The sequence below is a fragment of the Alosa alosa genome, chromosome 17, assembly GCF_017589495.1.
Source record: "Alosa alosa isolate M-15738 ecotype Scorff River chromosome 17, AALO_Geno_1.1, whole genome shotgun sequence".
Classification (NCBI taxonomy): domain Eukaryota; kingdom Metazoa; phylum Chordata; class Actinopteri; order Clupeiformes; family Clupeidae; genus Alosa; species Alosa alosa.
In genome coordinates this window covers 9,908,086-9,927,431 of record NC_063205.1, presented here as the reverse complement: position 1 = coordinate 9,927,431, position 19,346 = coordinate 9,908,086, and the positions used below count along the sequence as shown (strand labels likewise).

Below are 19,346 nucleotides of genomic sequence, written 5' to 3'. Positions count from 1 at the left end.
CCATAGGTAGCCAGTGTAGCTGGATGAGCAGGGGGTAACATGTGCCCTTTTGGGTTGGTTGTAGACCAGGCGGCGCCCGCCGCGTTCTGGATCATCTGAAGTGGTTTCACTGCGCAGGCTGGGAGACCTGTCAGGAGGGCATTGCAGTAGTCGAGTCATTGAGATGACAATTGCCTGAACCAGAAGTTGGGTAGCATCTTGAGTCAAGTAAGTCCTGATTTTTCATTATGTTGTAGAGTGCAAAAGCGGCATGCCGGGCGACTGAGGCAACATGATCCGAAGTTTAGTTGGTTGTCAGAACAACTCCTAGATTTCTTGCAGTCCTGGTGGAATTGAAACAGACAGGGAGTCAAATTTGATGTTGATGTCGTGGTGTATGGTAGGTTTAGCTGGGATGACCAGCAGTTCAGTCTTTGAGAGGTTCAGCTGGAGGTGGTGTGCCTTCATCCATGTAGCTATGTCTGAAAGGCAATCCGAGATCCGTGCTGAAACCAGGGGGCGTCAGGTGGAAAGGACAGATAGAGCTGTGTGTCGTCTGCATAGCAGTGGTATGAGAAGCCGTGCTAACGGATAATCTGTCCCAAGGAGGTGGTGTAGATAGCAAAAGAGGGGGCCCAGCACTGATCCTGGGGGACCCCTGTGGTTAGATGGTGAGTGCGGATAGCTGACCAAGCCATGATACGTTAAGCGGCGTCCTGTGAGGTAGGATTCAAACCAGGAGAGCAGAACCGGAGATTCCCATGTCAGCAGTATAGAGAAGGATCACGGTGATTAACGCGTGTCAAAGGCAACCCGATAAGTCAAGCAGAATGAGTACTGATGACCGGCGGTCGCCCTGGCTTCTTTAAAGGCTTCTGTTACAGACAGCAGAGCGTTTCGGTAGAAGTGGCAGCTTTTTGAACCCAGACTGATTTGGATCAGAAGGTTGTTCTGTGAAAGGAAGTCAGAGACCTGTTTGGAGACTGCTTTCGTTCAATGCCTTTGGATAGGAAAGGCAGTAGTGAGACAGAGGCGGTAGTTCTCGACTTGAGCAGGGTTGAGAAAGCTTTCTTAAATGCTTGGTGTTACCGGGCCATTTTGAGCGCTGTTGGAAATGTGCGGAGGTTAGCGAGGCATTGATCACATGTGTGATAGCTGGGGCGATGGTGGGCCTGATGGACTGAAGTAGGCTCGTAGGTATAGGGTCCAGCGAGCATGTGGTAGGGCGGCTGCATGTCAGGAGTCTGGACACTTCATTCTCGGAGAGAAGGCGTGAATGCTGAAAAAAAGATGTTCCAGCAGTCCCTAGAGGTTGTAGGAGTCGCGGTATCTGAGCCAGATCGTTGAGTGGGCATGTAGAGAATTTACTGCTGATTGCCGCCACTTTGTTTGTAAAAAAGGCGAGGGTATCTGCAGTAAGGCTGGATGGAGGAGGAGGCAGCTGAGGGTTGAGTAGCGATTTGAAGGTTGAAAAGTTTTTCGAGTGTCTGTAGCGCTGTTGATTTTGTCATTGTAGAAAGCAGTCTTAGCAGCAGTGATGCTGGCTGAGAAGGAGGTCAGAAGTGTCTGGTAGTTTTGAGGTCGTCAGCTAGTTTGGATTTGTGCCATTTCCTCTCCAGCGGCTCTGAGTTTGGTGCGCGCGATGGGAGGGTATCATTTAGCCATGGATGAGAATGTTTGGATCGAGCTGGCCTTGTGGTAGAGGGCACAGCTCGTCTAGACCTGAGGTCAGTGTGGAGCAGAGCGAGTCAGTGGCTTCATTAACCTCAGAGAGGAGAAGGTGTTGAGTGGAGGTGGGCGGAGGCAACCACAGAGGAGAAGTCGTTGGAGACAGGTTCGGATGTTGCGGCGGGCGTGACCATCGGCTGAGGCGCCGAGGCTGTTCTGTCAGGCTGACGTTGAACTGGATGAAGAAGTGGTCAGAAAGATGGAGAGGCGTCACCATGAGGGTGTCTGTGCTGCAGTTCAGTGAAGATCAAGTCAAGCTCTTTGCCAGCTTTGTGAGTCGGTGGGCTTTGAACCAGTTCGAGGTCAAGGAGTGGACCAGGGCCAAAAAAAGTCCGCTGAGCCTGGGGCATCTAAGTGGATGTTCATATCACCGAGAACAAGAAGCGGACAGTCATGCTCAGGGGATGGAGGATAGCAGAGTGTCAAGTTCGTCAATAAAGTCGCCCTAGTTGACCTGGAGGCGGTAGATGACCAGCACGTAGAGTTTTGCTGGGGCGTCACTGTGATGGCATGGAATTGAATGAGACATATTTGTTTGTAGGCAGTAGCGGGGTGAATTTCCATTTTGTTGGAGATCAGCAGGCCCGTCCGCCTCCTCGTCCAGAAAGGCGAGGGGGTGTGGGATAGTGTAAGGTTAATAAGGTTAGGTTAGCAAAAGCAGCTGAATTACCATTGTAAGCCATTGTAACTCTTATGAAAACATACCTCCAGCTGGTCAACCATCATAGGGTGGTGAAGTTGGTCAACAAGCTGGTCAACCAGCAAACCACCTTAAGTAAGTCAGGCAGATTTTTTCAGCAGGGCTGCCCCATAGTTCATAATGATTATGAGCATGTACACATTATAATTAAGCCTTATTGATTTATATTCAGGGTTTATACTGAATGTGAATAGTTTAACTGAACTGAACTGGGTTGAATTGATTTGAATTGAAGTAATTGTAATTCAAGTTAAGTTATCTCGACTAATGAGCCTGGGCTGGCTGTACTGTGAGGCCTTTGCACTGGCTATGTCAGCTAGTTGAAGTTGAAGTTGAAGTCCACCACTTAAGCTCTGCAGTCCTCTGCTCAAGTGTGTGATGGGTATCTACACTAAAAGAGAATAGCTCTGATATGTCTTGTCTACCACAGACCTGGTCCATTACTGGCTAATGTTAACATTTACTGCCTCTTTTTTCTGTCGTTTGATGAATACCAAGCCATTTTTGGAAGTAGAAAACTGATTTATGGTCACAATGTGAGCTGAAATTCCAAAGTTTTGTATCACAATCACTTACACTTAAGCTATATCTAAAATGTTAAGTCTAAATGTCTTCTCACACAATGCAGCAGACATTTAATACCCACGACCAGTGTGGCTTGAAAGAAGTTAGCCTTTGCGTAACCTCATGGTGTGTACTTAACATGTGTTCATGAATTTTTAGTTGTAGGTCCAGTTGCCAATGTATACGTAGGGCTACACCAGAGTCTAGACGTACAGAACGACAGTGGGAAGATAGCATCTCGCTCTCTCCCCAGACAACCCCTGGTGGTGCCATACATCTGCAAGCCATTGAACCCCCCCCCACCCCAAACACACATTTTTGTCTTCGAAATGAATGGCTGGGATTTTATGGGAGAGAGGAGAGAAAAAATAGCTAGCAAACCGCAGAGCTAGCGCAAAGGGTGTCTGTTTGCCCGGCTTCGGTTGTTGTGGCTGCATGGCACTCTGTTGTGGGGAAGTGGTGATTTCTTTTGGCTGGCTGGAGAGAAAAACTCCCCCAGGGGCAGGTAGAGAAACTGTGAAAAGAGCAAAAAGAGAGAGAGAGAGAGACAGAGAGAGAGAACAATAATGAAAAATTCCTCTGTCTGCTGCCACCTAGCAATCTCCTATAAAGAAGTACTGTGGCAGTGACGATCAGCTGCAAATCAAGATGTTGTGCCGTGGCAAGTCGCAGTGTCAGACACTGTCCATCCTCGAATGCCATCGACTTCGTTTTTTGTTGTCATTTCGCCATCACCCCCCAAAAAAAAAAAAACGGCCATGTCCTTTGTTGCTATGGTGATGAATGCTCGATTCCTCAACCTGCCCAACTTGGCTGAACTTTGTAGTGGGTGTTTTTCTTTTCTTGTTTTTCTTTCACTCGTTCACTTGACTTAAAAGTGTGGTGGGGGGCATGGGAGTACAGAGGCACAGTCCTATAAGAGAAGAGATGTGGTGTTTTGAAAAATGACATATAAATACCTTCCCTTTTATCCCCTTGTCCTCCCTTCAATTCCTGTCTTTCACTCTTTTTTTTCTTTCACAGAGGCTGATGGGCCTCTTCTTTTTGATTCTCTCTCATTTGTTCCTTTTCCTCCATTCTCTCTTCTCTCATTTGCCCGCCCTCCATTTTCTCATATGCTCTTCATGTCTCTCGTGCTGTTCTCCACTTTACCCTCTGTAACCCTGTTTCTCTTTCTCTTTTCCCTCTTTACTTACCACTATGCCCACTCTCTTTCTCCCACTTTCTCTCTCCCTCACTCTCTTTCTCTCTCTCTCTCTCTCTCTCTCTCTCTCTCTCTCTCTCAGTCTCTCCCCTGTTCCTGTCAGCTCTGGTTCTCTCTCACACCCACACAAAAAGCCCTAAGTAGTCCTGTGCTTCTCGTGCCCGTTGCCATATAAGGTACCAGCTGGAGAGAGTAAGTGTGCCATGGAAAGAGGAGCACAGACCACCCAGACCATACGGACAGGACTTAGGGTGCTCAGAACTCTATAAAAAAAGAAAAAAAAGCCCAGGGGCCTGTAATGTCCAGACAGTTTTGCAGTAAAGTCCCACTGTTAGCAAGCATCTCAAAATGCTGCACGCTAGATTGCCCGTATCACTGGCCTGGTCTGTTGATATAAAGCTATGCCACACACAGGTAGAGTCCATCTGAAGTTTATATTAGCCGGATGTCTAGTGTACTGTAGGTGCTAAAAGGCTGCCAAACACGTCCTGACTAGAACGTAACATATTCATGTAGGATTGCCCATTCACTGCTTGCCATCCAGGCTTACTGTAGCTCTAATGGTGTCTCTACTGGTATTGCAGCTGGTGTAAGTGATATTATTTATCTGGCATTTTATCTGACATTTACACAAAGTGACTTTACATTTAGAATGCTATCACAAACATCCTGAAAGCTATCACAAAAATAAAGGTTTAATGCATCAGCTAGAACATTTGAACATCATGCAACTCCCTTAACCAACCAACCAGACACATTTAAACAAGATTGGATATTTTTGCAAAAACGCTCCCACTGAGTGGCCTGTTTGCCTGAGGCAGTTCAAGCTCACTGTGCACAGGTGGCTGATTGCACTGTCCGCCCTGGCAGTAAATGACCCAGATTCAGGTTTATGCCCGTGCCAGATTTGGCCCAGCATTGGCAGGTTAGACAGGTAGGGTCTCGCGCCAAATACTCAAGGCCGTGCGGGTGCGTTAGTTTTGGGCAACGTAACAGTCAATCAAGGAAAAACTCGCACGCCATTGTTTGCCGTTGAAAAATAATAAACGAAGTGTTTAATCCATCAACCAATGTGCTACCAAGTGAGGTGATGTACAAACGTTTCGGTCCTCAGCACTGATGAAGGTCTGAGGGACCGAAACGTTTGTACATCACCTCACTTGTTAGCACATTGGTTGATGGATTAAACAACGGTTATTCATTTTTTCAATGGCAAACAATCTTGAAGTTTTGCCCAGCATTGGCAGCCATCTGGGGTAGCAACCTAACTAGGCAAAAGGGCCCTGCCTTACATACCCTCAGGAAAGTGGGGCACAACTTGACACTAAGTTGCCCCCCGGCCTTGATGGACACTTAGTGGATCTTATCTTCTAACAAGTGTCCTTGATTCTGTTCTCGTGGACGCCTCTCCATATGTTATCCCATCCCTTCAAGTGGCACTCTTTGAGCTTCGTCCAGAGAGCCATGTCAGTGTCCACTGCAGTCACAAGCTGGACTCCTTTCACTCTGTGTTAGTGCTGATAACTCTCGAGCCTCTCTGCCTTTGTAGTCCAAGAGATGTGCTCCAATTCGGTTGCACGTAAGTCTCTGCCCATTTTTTCCCCTTTCCTTCTTTCCTTTGAATAGCCCGTGTCTGTGTAAATGGACATGAAGTGCATTGTAAATTGCTGAAGCTACAGCTCTGACGTCAGCACGAAGGGTGCAGCTGTATAATGGATGTTACTGGAATGGATTAAGACAGAGCATGCGTGTTGGTATTTGGTCCTCTCGAAGCCCCCTGCAGCATCTTTTCTTCAAGATAGCTGTTTGCCGATTCCTGGTTATGGGCCAGAGAAGACCAAAGCAATTTGACGATAGCAAACTGGATGATTAGCTTCTCATAGAGTTGTCCAGCTGCTGTGAGGACGTGGTCTCGTCGGCAGGTTTTGTTCAGCACTGTTTCCCCCCTTGAGCGAAGCAGCAGCAGCAGCAGCAGCCCTTTCTCTGCCAGGTGGTACCTGGGACCACATCTGTTCTCCAGAGCCATGAGCTCAACGAGGGTGGCACGATACCCGGTCTACCCACAATGCCCTGTGTTTCTTGGCATCGCGCCAGTGCGTCGGCGGGCTTTGTAATCCTCACCGTTTTATCAAACAGACCCTGCGGGCCGCGGCTAGGTGACATCGCTGTTTATGTTCCCTTCTGCAAGGTCTGATACCAGTCTAAGGGGGCATCTGGACAGAGCGTTGGCACGGCCATAGATGGTAGGCATTCCCAGTCGATGAGTTGCCCAGGTCTACCTTAGGTCATGCCACACAAGGTGTTATGCCACCCACGCTCCTCGGCCGAGTCAGGTCTGCCAGGTTCATGACACCTAAACCGTTTCTTTTCTAAATTCAGCATTTAATATTTACATTCACATTTCACACAGACACCTTTTACTCCTATAAGCTATTTACAGAACAGTCAATACAGTACATGTTTTTGGGAGGAAACAGCCATCGACTTTGGAGTTGCCAGCCCCTTTCTATTCCAGCTGAGGAATAGCAAAGATGATTAAGTATTTCTGTTCTGCTATGCTAACAACAGCAAGCTTTTCAGTTAACCACCCACGGAGTCTGCTGTTGTAGCTTTTACATTCATTCAAAACCCAGCTTCAGAGAGGAGAAGTCCTACCACTTTCTGCATTTGTTCTAACCATTCACAAAACCAGCTGATTCTAAATAGCACAACTCTTCAGCCAGGTAGATGAGTTAGTTGGTAAAATCCCCTGTAGAGGAAAGTAGAACTAATAGGTAGAACCACAGGCAGGACTGAATATATGGTAGGACTTTCTGAAGCCAGATTTTTCCTCCCCTGATTAACAGATCAGAGTAGGCCACTTGTGTCACAGAGGGACTTTTTTTCTCTTCTTCAGCTGCCAGAGTTCATCAGTGTTGGTACTCAATTGAACTGGTTATATCTGGATAAGCCAGTTTGGGTATATAACATCTAAATTGAGGTTCTTAAAATATATTAAATGATTCGGCAAGCTTATAAGTGAACATCTGCTGTTTGATGATTGGCATCTGGATCAAAAGATAGCTGCTGCCCTGTCAGAGAAGGCAACCACTTCAGTCAGTATGGGAACTATTTGAGAACCACCAAATCACAGCAAGCATCAGCCTGAAGACAAATGCACACACACACACACACACACACACACGTGCATGCAAGCATGCATGCACACACTCAAACACACACACACACACACACACACACACACAAACACACACACACATACTGTACATGCATGCGGGTATTCCTGCACACACTCAAACACACACACACTCTCATACACTCTCAGACACACACACACACATACTGTACATATACCCACATGTGCACCTTAGTTAACATTACTAACTTAGTTAGCATGCACGCACAAATAAACACAAACACATACACACAGTGTCACACTCACAGACACATAACCACATGCAGAGACACACACACACACACACACACACACACACACACACACACACACACACACACACACACACACACACACACACACATACTGTACATGCATGCGGGTATTCCTGCACACACTCAAACACACACACACTCTCATACACTCTCAGACACACATACACACATGCTGTACATATACCCACATGTGCACCTTAGTTAACATTACTAACTTAGTTAGCATGCACAAATAAACAAAAAAAACATACACACAGTGTCACACTCACAGAACACATAACCACGCAGAGACACACACACACACACACACAGATCTAGACACACATACACGCGCGTGCATACAGGCACAGATGTTCTCACCCCCACACTCACATGCGTCCAGCGCTTGGTTTTAGGTTTATCTGCGGTCACGTAATTTAAAAGTCCCACTTTGGAAGAGCAGTGTTTGTAAATATGGGGGTGGGGGGGGGGGGGGGGGGCTGTCTGCAGGAAGAGCACGAGTGTTTATTTTAGGGGGGGGACATAATGGGCCGTTAAATGAGAGGCTGCTTGAGGGAGGAAGGGCCGGCTAAAATGGACCCATGTGGCGGGAGAAGCAGAGAAACTCTGCCTGGCTCATAAAAAGAAACAAGTCAAATAATGTCCTATGCTATTCTTGCTTCCACTGCATTCTTTTTTTTTTTTTTTTTTTTTTTTTAAATACAGTTTATTTGCTGACTTGCGATGAGGTGGGATGTTTGCTGTTGGTAAACGCGATGAGCCTGTAAAATATATTTTGGAACTGATGTTTTCTTATTTTGAGAGTTGCACTTCAGAATGGGGGAAAATATACCCCTAACACAACAATTACCCCCAACAGACAGACACACACACACACACACACACACACACACACACACACATACTGTACATGCATGCGGGTATTCCTGCACACACTCAAACACACACACACTCTCATACACTCTCAGACACACATACACACATACTGTACATATACCCACATGTGCACCTTAGTTAACATTACTAACTTAGTTAGCATGCACGCACAAATAAACACAAACACATACACACAGTGTCACACTCACAGACACATAACCACATGCAGAGACACACACACACACACACACAGATCTAGACACACACATACACACGCATGCATACAGGCACAGATGTTCTCACCCCCACACTCACATGCACGTCCACGCGCTTGGTTTTTCGGTTTATCTGCAGTACGTAATTTAAAAGTCCCCACTTTGGAAGAGCAGTGTTTGTAAATATCAGTGTGGGGGTGGGGGGGGGGGGGAGGGCTGTCGAGTGTTTATTTTACAGGGGGACATAATGGGCCGTTAAATGAGAGGCTGCTTGGCGGAGGAAGGGCCACGGCTAAAAATGGACCCATGTGACGGGAGAAGCAGAGAAACTCTGCCTGGCTCACTTAAAAAAAGAAACAAGTCAAATAATGTCCTATGCTATTCTTGCTTCCACTGCATTCTTTTTTTTCTTTCTTTTTTTAAATACAGTTTATTTGCTGACTTGCGATGAGGTGGGATGTTTGCTGTTGGTGGCACGTGAGCCTGTAAAATATATTTTGGAACTGATGTTTTCTTATTTTGAGAGTTGCACTTCAGAATGGGGGAAAATATACCCCTAACACAACAATTACCCCCCCCCCCCCAACAGACAGACAGACACACACACACACACACACACACACACACACTAACTAATCCTGTAGAATAACATTCCTGTGAGACATTCCCCAATGTCCTCTTTCTGGTTCTATTAACTCATTATCCATCAATCCCAATTTTTCGCCACCTCAACACAAAATCTAAAATTGCCACAGTACAGCTCGACCAATGCAATGCGTTGCACACACACACACACACACACACAAACACACCTCACACTGTACACCTCACTCTCTCTGGCTTTACGGAAAATATCTCTGACCCGCTCTAAACCCAGTGACACCAGTTAAAAGAATCTTCCAGAAATACCCACCAGGATTCCCGGACGAGCTTTGTGCTGCGGCTTGACTGATGAGAACTGGACAGGAGGGGGGTGGGGGTAGGGGGACGTGTCGGTGGTGGTGGCGGCGGCGTTAGGGAGTTGGCAGCGAACGCTGAATCTGGGGGCGGTTCTGAGGGCTTGAAGGGCCCTCTCTTTGTCATTAGTGAGTGGCTGCCGCCGGGAGTTGAGGCTGCCGCCTTTTGGTGCACAGCATTTTCAGCCAAGTTCCAGGCCTAAACAGCACCCTTCACACCGTGGTTATACCAGGGTTGCACTCGACAATGAAGATGAGACACAAATGAGGAGAACGAGTGATTTGGGTTTTTTATCGTAGATGAGGAAGTTTACAGCTTTTCCCAGTCGCCAGATACATTTCCTGAACTTCATAACCGCACAAGTCAGTACAATAATCAGTGCAAACCTCAGCCTTTGGTGACACAGTCAAATGTCTCATTTTAAACCACAGCCTTTTCCTGTCAAAACCGAAGTCAAAAATGTGTCACATACACACATACTGTACATACAGTCTCAGGTGAGGTTTATGAAATGAATTCATGTTCTTTTTACTTTCCATCTATGTATCAGGGAATCAGACATGTGACCAAAGGGTGACCGGATGGGTAAAATGCAGAGAGATTTCCCTGGGGATCAATGATAGTATCTATCTATCTATCTATCTATCTATCTATCTATCTATCTATCCATCCATCCATCCATCCATCCATCCATCCATCCATCTATCCATCCATCCATCCATCCATCCATCTATCTATCTATCCATTCATCCTTCCATTGATACTGTATCTTGGCAATACAGATCATTAGTCTATCAGGCAGACAGTTCTAGACAATGGCACCAGTGACTGGGGCGTCTTGGAGTGTCTTACTTTCTGCCCCCTTCCACAGCCTTTCAGATCACTTCCAAGCCCAGGGCCCCCTTCACAGAGAGGTCTGCGAGGGGGATGTCATCCATACAGATAGCATGGGTGGAACGGGAGAAAGAGGGATCAGCTCAGAGGCCATTTGTCCCGTTGGTCCATTTCCTGTTTTCCTTTCCCAGGCCAGGAAGGCATCCAAAACAAGCCCTGAATGCATAACCCTGACTGTAACCATGGCGCTCTGAAACCAATCCAGTTCTCTCATTCTCTCCTCTCTCTGTCACTTTCTGTATCTTTCTTCTATCCCCTCTCTCTTCTTTCTTTCTGTCTGTCTTTCTCTCTCACTCTGTCTTTCTGTCTTTCATTTTCACTCTCCTTTTTTCTGCTTTTATTTCTCTCTCTCTCTCTCCCGCTCCTCTCTCTCTGCCTATCTCCTCCACCAATTGTCATCACCGATACTTCCTTGATACAGCCAACGATCCAGTCATTTTCTGTCTCGCGTTTGTCTTTGCCAAAATAGAGAGGGAAATAGCTCATGGGTTTATCTGGTCATAGAAAACGTCACTGTAGGCTCCTGCACTGCAAAGGAGATTGTTATTTTGCCAAAGGTTGTGTCAGAGAGAGAGAGAGAGAGAGAGAGAGAGAGAGAGAGTGTGTGTGTGTGTGTGTGTGTGTGTTGTCCTTGCTGTCTTCAGGGCTTTGCTTGGCAAAACTGAGACTGCATGGTGCACAGATGTTTCTCTCAGTGTAGCGTATCTGCTGAAGAGCAAGAGAAGCACAAAAAGGAACAGGTCCAAGCATGTGTCCTTGAGGCACACCATTCCACTCTGCATGGCAGGGGCTCCTGCAAAAACCTGCAAATGAGATTATGGTCTTCATTCAAAACTGTTTTGTTTTGTTCTGTTTTCTTGGAAAACCAGTGAAGGTAAGGGAATCAGGTCTGACAGATTGCATTTGTTTTGCTGTTGTGAAATATGACCTGGAGGCAAATCACGCTTGCCAAAGAACTTCGACAGTTAACCTCATTTGTCCCAAATCTCATAATCTAATCTGCTTTAGGACAATCTGATGGTAATCTGATTATCAAAACTGATGAACTGACCACTGTAATGCCCAAATACCCAGTGGTAGATGTTTTGCTACCATATTTAGATGTAGCATGGTTGCATTTGAATTCTTACCAGCCTAAATAAAAGGGACGGCTGAGTTGAGTTTACATCTGCTTTTGTGTGCTCTGACACGCACTGGCAGTGGCTGCTAAACAGATGACCCCTGTTTTGCTGGCAGTACTGGGGATGCCAGAGGGTAGTTTTGATAGCTGGTTGTTTTGGAGTCATTGAGAGACATTTTAGCGCCTAAGTCTCAGTATCAAGATCCCTTTTTACCTGGCGTCTCCCTCTCTCCTCTTATGTGAATTGAAAGACTTGTGAGCCAGATTAAAAATTGGAACAAATTGGTGCTTTGTTTGTTTTTGATCAGTGAAATGTTGGGGGAACAATGGAGCAACGTGGTGTTGCTGTTTACAGTGACTAATGAATTTGTCAGATTTTGCTTCTCATAGAATAGTTTTGTATGACATTTAAATGCCAAATATATGTCTTTGTCAGAGATGTGTACTTGCTGTCACTGTGTTTGAGTTTCACTCAAATAGAATGAAAAGTGCTTCCCTTCTGTTTTCGGAGGAACTTGATGTCACACAAATGAAAAGAATGTTAGATATCAGATACAGTATCAGTCTAAAATGCCATTCTCTCTCCTCATCCCTTCATTCTATCTGATACCCCACAAACAAACATACGCGCACACACACACACACACACACACACACACACACACACACACACAACAATTACCCCATGCTGTCCCGTCTCCCCCCTCCAGCTTGCCTGGCATTCTCTCTCTTTCTCTCTCTCCTCTCTTTCTCTCTCTCTCTCTCTCTGTTTCCTCCCCCTCTCTTTCCCTCTCTCCCTCCTCTGTCTCTTTGCCCAGCACCCACTTCAGCGTCTCCTCTTTGTAAACATTTGACAAGCCTGTGCTGGCTTGAGCGGGTTTGAGAGGGAGAGCTGGAAAACAGAGAGGCAGCTCTATCTCCCAGGCTCTCTGGCAGCCACATTAGCCACATGACCACGTCTATTTATGTATTCCTTTTCTCACTTGACCAATAAACCAGTGATACTTTTTTTTACAGAAAGTGATCATCATTACCTCCCAAAGAAAAGGACAATATAATATGTCTGTTTTTTTTTCTGATGTGTGTGGGGGGCAATTAGGCCTTTCCCATATTTCTTCATTTGAGATCTCACCCACACACAAAATCCCCTAAGAAACATCTTATAATGGCTGTAATATAGCAACATTGACACACAATTCAATGTTGTGTATACACAACAATGACAACACGATGTTGTGTGTTGTCCACAATGTACTGTATGCTCTGTGTTTGTGGGAAGTATTGTATTTTATGTAATGAGAGTTTGCTGGCTAGTATGTATAAAGTAATTCTTTTAAGAGGTTATCAGTCTATGGACATCTTTATGATGTTTTATTATTATGTGGGATACTTTTAATGCATGACATTAGGGGGTAATATTCATATCCTGGTAATTCTCATGGGATATCAGCCATAATAGAATGCTTTGCCTACCCTTCAGGCATTATTCCCTGCTGGGGTCTCAGTCTATACCTGAGATCTTCCCCCAGACTATTCGCACACACACACACACACACACACACACATTCTTACACAATACACACTTATTCTTACACATACTTCCTTGCACACATACTGTACACATTTTATTAACAAATCACACATAAAGACAAACACACACACAAGCACACACATACACACACATGCACTCTCACATACACACACACACACACACACACACACACACATACACAAACAAACAAACAAACAAACAAACAAACACACACACACACACACACACACACACATGCATATCCTCTGAGTGTTTCACAGAGCTTGATTAAGTTATTAGGGTATCCCAGCAACAAGCGTCACAAGGCCAGTGAAGGCTTAGAGGCAGCAGACAACAGGGGGATAACTCAATTTAGAACAGACACACACACACACACACACACACACACACACACACAGTCCATCTTCTGCTGAAGACACATCAGGGAATGGACTTTTTTTCTCTCTTTATTGTCCCCCCATTGCTCTGTCTTACCCCACAACTATCTTTCTCTCTACTGCTCTGTCTTATGCCACAAATATTAGTCTCTTGTGTCTGTCTCTGTCTATTTGTTTTCCTTATTCTCCCTCTCAGTCATATTTTTCTCTCTTTGCTCTCTTTTCCATTTGAGTCCCCCCTGTATCTCTCTATCATTCTCTTTCTTTTACTCTCTCTTTCTTTATCCCTTACTAGTCACCCTCTGTTTTCTCTCTCTCTCTCTCTCTCTCTCTCTCTCTCTCTCTCTCTCTCTCTCTCTCTCTCTCTCCTCGGCACCAGCAATATCCACAGAATAGTGGCAGAATGTCCTTCCTGCCAGACTTCCCTTCTTCTTAATTGTAATTTCCTGCAGACTTGCTGTGATGCAGTGTTTTTCTCGGGTCTTTAACGCCTGCCTTGCTACCCCACTCAGAGTCAGCACTCACAGTAGCACTGACTAACAAATGGTGCTGTGAGCCTGCACTGGAACATCAGCCGGAGGTTAAAACAGACCAGATGTTTGAACCTGGTTCAATATTATGTCACTAATGACACCCTGTCTAGCCATATTTGTTAAATTTATACTTTTAGCTATTTAGGCAATTACATAAAATAGATGTAGATATTAATGTAATGCAATTTGGTGTGTATCGTAGTGTTTTTTGTTGTTTTTATGTGTGCTGTGCTACCATTATAGCCTGAACCATTTATGACTGCTATTTTCTCTCCTGTTCTTTCCCAGGCTGAGTTTACAGAGATCAACTTGGCATCTTATGTCAACAGCGGCTGCATGATCGACATGCAGGTCACAAGAGGTGGAACTAAGGTGGTCAGGTAAGGCATTTTCATAATGACTCATAATTCACCTGAAATGAGACATTTATGCAATACAGAGAGAGAGAGAACGAGAGAGAGAGATGCAATACGTCATCAGAGCTTCTGCTTCTGGACACACACACACACACACACACACACACACACACACACACACACATACACACATACAGAGCAATGACGAATAGCCTTCTCTGATCCTGTCACTGTCACACAGACTTCACTGAGCCAATAAAACATAGGAAGCATCGCAGCTACACCACAGGGTCTTTATCATTGTCCACATTTTACTGACATACATTTTTGATGTATGCCCCATGTTGCATCTTACCCAGAGATATACAATGTACCACAGTGGTACTGTACAAAGAAAGTGTGTATCAAGTGCACTGTACTGAAATTCACTTACCAGTACATGAATCAACTCCACATCTAGCCACCTTGCCATGTTGCCCAGAGGCATATGTCATCTGTTCAGCTGACATTTTTTTTTTTCTGTGTGTGTGTGTGTGTGTGTGTAGGGCCTGTTATTGGCTAATCTAATTAGCTAATGTGCTGCATGTGGTGCTGTGTTAGCAGCGTAGCTTACCCGCTCATTACTTTTGCACAGGATGACTGGTGCCCCTTTCACTTCATGGGCCCGTCCAACATGAATGTGAAATTAAAAAGGGTGGAAGCTGTCTCCTTCCAGACAGTTTTTCACGTTCGCTGCAGTGACAGTTCAAATTGGTACACGTCATGGCAGCTAAATGAATGACTTGGTTCAGCATGAGAGGTTGAGTGGTAAATTGACTTGTATTAAGAGTGACTCATCGAAACATATTGGCTCTCCGTCAAAGCGCCCTTAATTGATTGACATTCAGGATGACAGCCACGTCTGAAGCGCAAACGTGGTAGCTGTCAAAATATTTTCCTTTTTTGCCCCTTTCTTTTCACTTGTGATTGACAGATTCAGCGCACGTCTGACAGACCGGTTTAAATGTTTTACTCCATTTAGCAGGGGCCAGTTGGTGGTAGCGATAGCGGTAGCAGTCTCCCATATTCCATAGGAGTCAGCGCACTGAAGCATCGGGGGTCATAGGAGTTCACCCAAGTGTACGTTCATCTAAATAAATGAGCTAATGGAATTTGTGTAAGCCCCCGCCGACTTAAAGAGCCAAGCGAAGCTTTAATAAAACGTGATAATATTGGCTTCTATTCCTAGACCATGGGACCTATAGACGTGGCGTAAAGGCCCAGAGGGGAAAAGGAAACGTCTTTACCCTTATCCGACAAAGCTTTTCAAGTGACAGCTCCTTCTATACCGTGAGACACTTTCCCATACATAAACGTGCAGATAAACTTGCTGTATGGTTCCCAGGCGCTCGGAGACCAAAGGCCTTTGGTTGTTTCGAGACATACTTGCTCGTTCGGTCTCAGGCGATTCGCACGGGCCATATGTCTGAGGGGGACGGAGGGAGAAATTTGCACGCCATGGTTCCTGGCAGTGACCCCAGATGTCTCTCCTTACATCTCAGTGGCCTGGGATTGCTCCCATAGCATAGCCGTCTCCCAAGCTGCCACCCCGGCAATTATGTTATTCTCATAACACTACGGTCTCGTTATGGTTTCATATGAAATCAAGTTTATTCATGAATAGAAAGCATATTTCAAACCAAGGAGGTTTGGATGTAACAACAAGGGTTTTCATATATATGCCTTAAAATAAGATATAAAATCCATGGCTCAGACAAAGCAGATGTGGTCAAAGATGACCATGTTAATTGCTTTGAATTAAACATTAGCACTGTAGTTGAACCTCAGATTTGTTTTGCGATCATTCCTTCAGTGGAGGCGCACTCCCATGTCAACCCCACAAATTACCCACTGGCTCTTTAAATGAGTCTTTTGAAGGTGAGTACGCACCTGTTTTTCCATTTTTGGGAACACTGCTAGTTTTGAAAAGATCAACAACGCGCAGACCTGCTCCTGACAGTTGAATAACATTTCACCTCAGCAGTCCACTTCACTTCTCCCCCAACTGCATGACGTGTTTGTCTGACGTCTTCAACAATCGCAGCAAGCCAGAAAAGGAAAGAATGGATGTGCATTACTCATAGCATTTGGCTGTGCTGATTCTTCAAGATGAAAACTTCTGACAGTCATAACAAGACGTGCTTTTGATCTGTGACAGTAAAGACAATCGAATTGGACAGTAGAGTATGAGGAGTGAAGTGCGAGTGTGTGTGTGTGTGTGTGTGTGTGTGTGTGTGTGTGTGTGTGTGTGTGTGAGAGAGAGAGAGAGAGAGAGAGAGAGAAAGAGGTGTTAAGGCTTTACTCAGCCTCATACCGCCGCTGTCAGTTGTGTAAGATCAGAGCTGGAGATTTTCTGTGATGAAGCACTACTAACACAAATCTGACCTCTGGAGAAAGTTCAGTCAAACATGTGTGCTCTTGTGCACACACACACAGACACACACACACACACACACACACGCACACACAAACGTGTGTATACGTACGCATGCACACACACAAGTGTGTATACACTTACACTTGCACATACGCAGAAAGGGCACACCACAAAGAAGCACACTCACACACACACAAACATTTGTATACACTTGTGCATAAGCACACACACAGAAAGGGACAGCACAAGAAAACACGCGCGCACACACGTGGACACACACACACACACATGCACCTCTTTCCAAGCATCCACCACTTTAACGCTCCCTGTCATTAGCTCCCTAATGGACAGATGCAAAGTACATCTCGTGTGTGTGTGTGTGTGTGTGTGTGGAGGGGTATCTGGTATGGCAGAGCACACTGAACACTATGTCCAAAACCTTGCTGTTTCATTAACCACACACACACACACACACACACACACACACACACACACACACACACTCCCTTCTCTGCCTTCCACGTTTGCCCTCCTCTGACTAGACCCACGCCAGCTCTCTAACCCCCAAGCAGAGGCTTTGGTCTGGCGTGGGGCCTCCGCTCTGGGGCAAATAAAAATATAATTAGCCCCATACAGCCCCCACCAGCCAGCCAGCCAGCCAGGCAGGCAGGCAGGCAAAGTGCCCCAGCCGTGTTCCATCACCACCACACATCCACCACCATCATGCTCTTTTGATTATAAAAGGCCAATAAATCATCGTGGTGATTCGCTTTAATGGCAAACACAGAGCACAGAAAATGGCCTGGGCCTGGTTGGAGCAGTGATGAACTTTGGGGAGAGGGTTGGCTGGAGCACACAGGAGTGTGTGTGTGTGTGGGGGGGCTGCATAGACCTGCCTGCTGTATAAATTGGATGTGTTGAAACAGATGGTGTTTTTGTGTGAGTGTGTGTGTGCGTGTGTGTGTGTCTGTTTCTGTGGGATCAGAGGGGTTTTGGGGGGAGAGAGGAGGTTATCTCCCTTGGCTTCACAAATACACAGATTTATTTAGTTAACATTGAGCTGAAGACATTGAATTGTGTCCTATCGTAATGATGGCACTCAAATGCAAAGACTGGTAGACAAAGCACATACACGTGCAGACAGACAGACACACACAACACACACACACACACACACACACACACACACACACACACACACACACACACACACACACACACACACATAGACTCAACTTTGTAGTCTTAATCAGTAGTTACTCAGAAAATTACACATGGCTTTAAACCACCCAACCTATAGACAATGACAGGCTTGCTTGCACATACAGTAAATCCTTTCTCCCTTAAGATTTTCCCAACCTTGTGGAAAATGGAAATGGCAGTGGCGGGACACAAAGCCTTGTAACTTGTGTGTGTGTTTGTGTGTGTGTGTCTTGTAACTTGTGTGTGTGTGTGTGTGTTTGTGTCTTGTAACTTGTGTGTGTGTGTGTTTGTGTGTGTGTGTGTGTGTTTGTGTGTGTGTGTGTGTGTGTTTGTGTGTGGGTGTCTTGTAACTTGGCTGAGGATGACATGGGTCTTTCTCTTCATCATCTGCTGACTGATACTCCCATCTCCATGGCCATGGGGGAGTGGTGCAGCACAGTTCCTACTGCACTCCTGGAGTCTAGGTCTAAGTCTTAGCCTGTGTTGGATATCATGCATAGCTTACACACACACACACACACACACACACACACACACACACACACACACACACACACACATTTACATTTAATGCAAACACTACACAATATGCAGCCACATTCACACAGACACACACAAACACGTACTTCCCCCAGACCCCTGCAGACAGGGTGGGGAGATGAGACTGGAAAAGCAGACCCCCATGTCTGCTCTGGGCCCGGGCTCTTGTTTTCATTCCAAAAGGCATTTCAGACGGGGAGACAGACACACACACACACACACACACACACACACACACACACACACACACACACACACACACACACACACACACACACACACACACACACACATACACACACACACACACACACACACACACACACACACACACACACACACACACACACACACACACACAGAGGGTATATCAGACTTGGAAGAGGGGTGGCAGGGAGGGGGAGGCAGCAAGAGACAGACCTGCACATGTGGGCTCAGGACATGCACACACAAAACACACACACACACACACACACACACACACACACACACACACACACACACACACACACACACACACACACACACAATACACATACACACACAAACACACACACACACAAGACAAGACAGAGAGACCTGTGCATGTGGGCTCAATACACAAACACAAACACAGATGCACGCACCCACATACACACAGGCACATACTCATACCTAACCACTTGCACAGATAAAAAAGACA

General features: G+C 45.7%; 1 protein-coding gene across 1 annotated transcript in view; it reads left to right on the top strand.

Annotated features, from left to right (window-relative positions):
- The window catches only part of LOC125310210 (synapsin-3-like), a 131,469-nt gene that overhangs the window by 33,785 nt on the left and 78,338 nt on the right, over nt 1–19,346 (top strand). Inside the window, exon 4 of the mRNA XM_048267398.1 lies at nt 14,438–14,529. Coding sequence (XP_048123355.1) covers nt 14,438–14,529 — 92 coding nt within the window. The remainder of the gene's footprint in view (nt 1–14,437; nt 14,530–19,346) is intronic.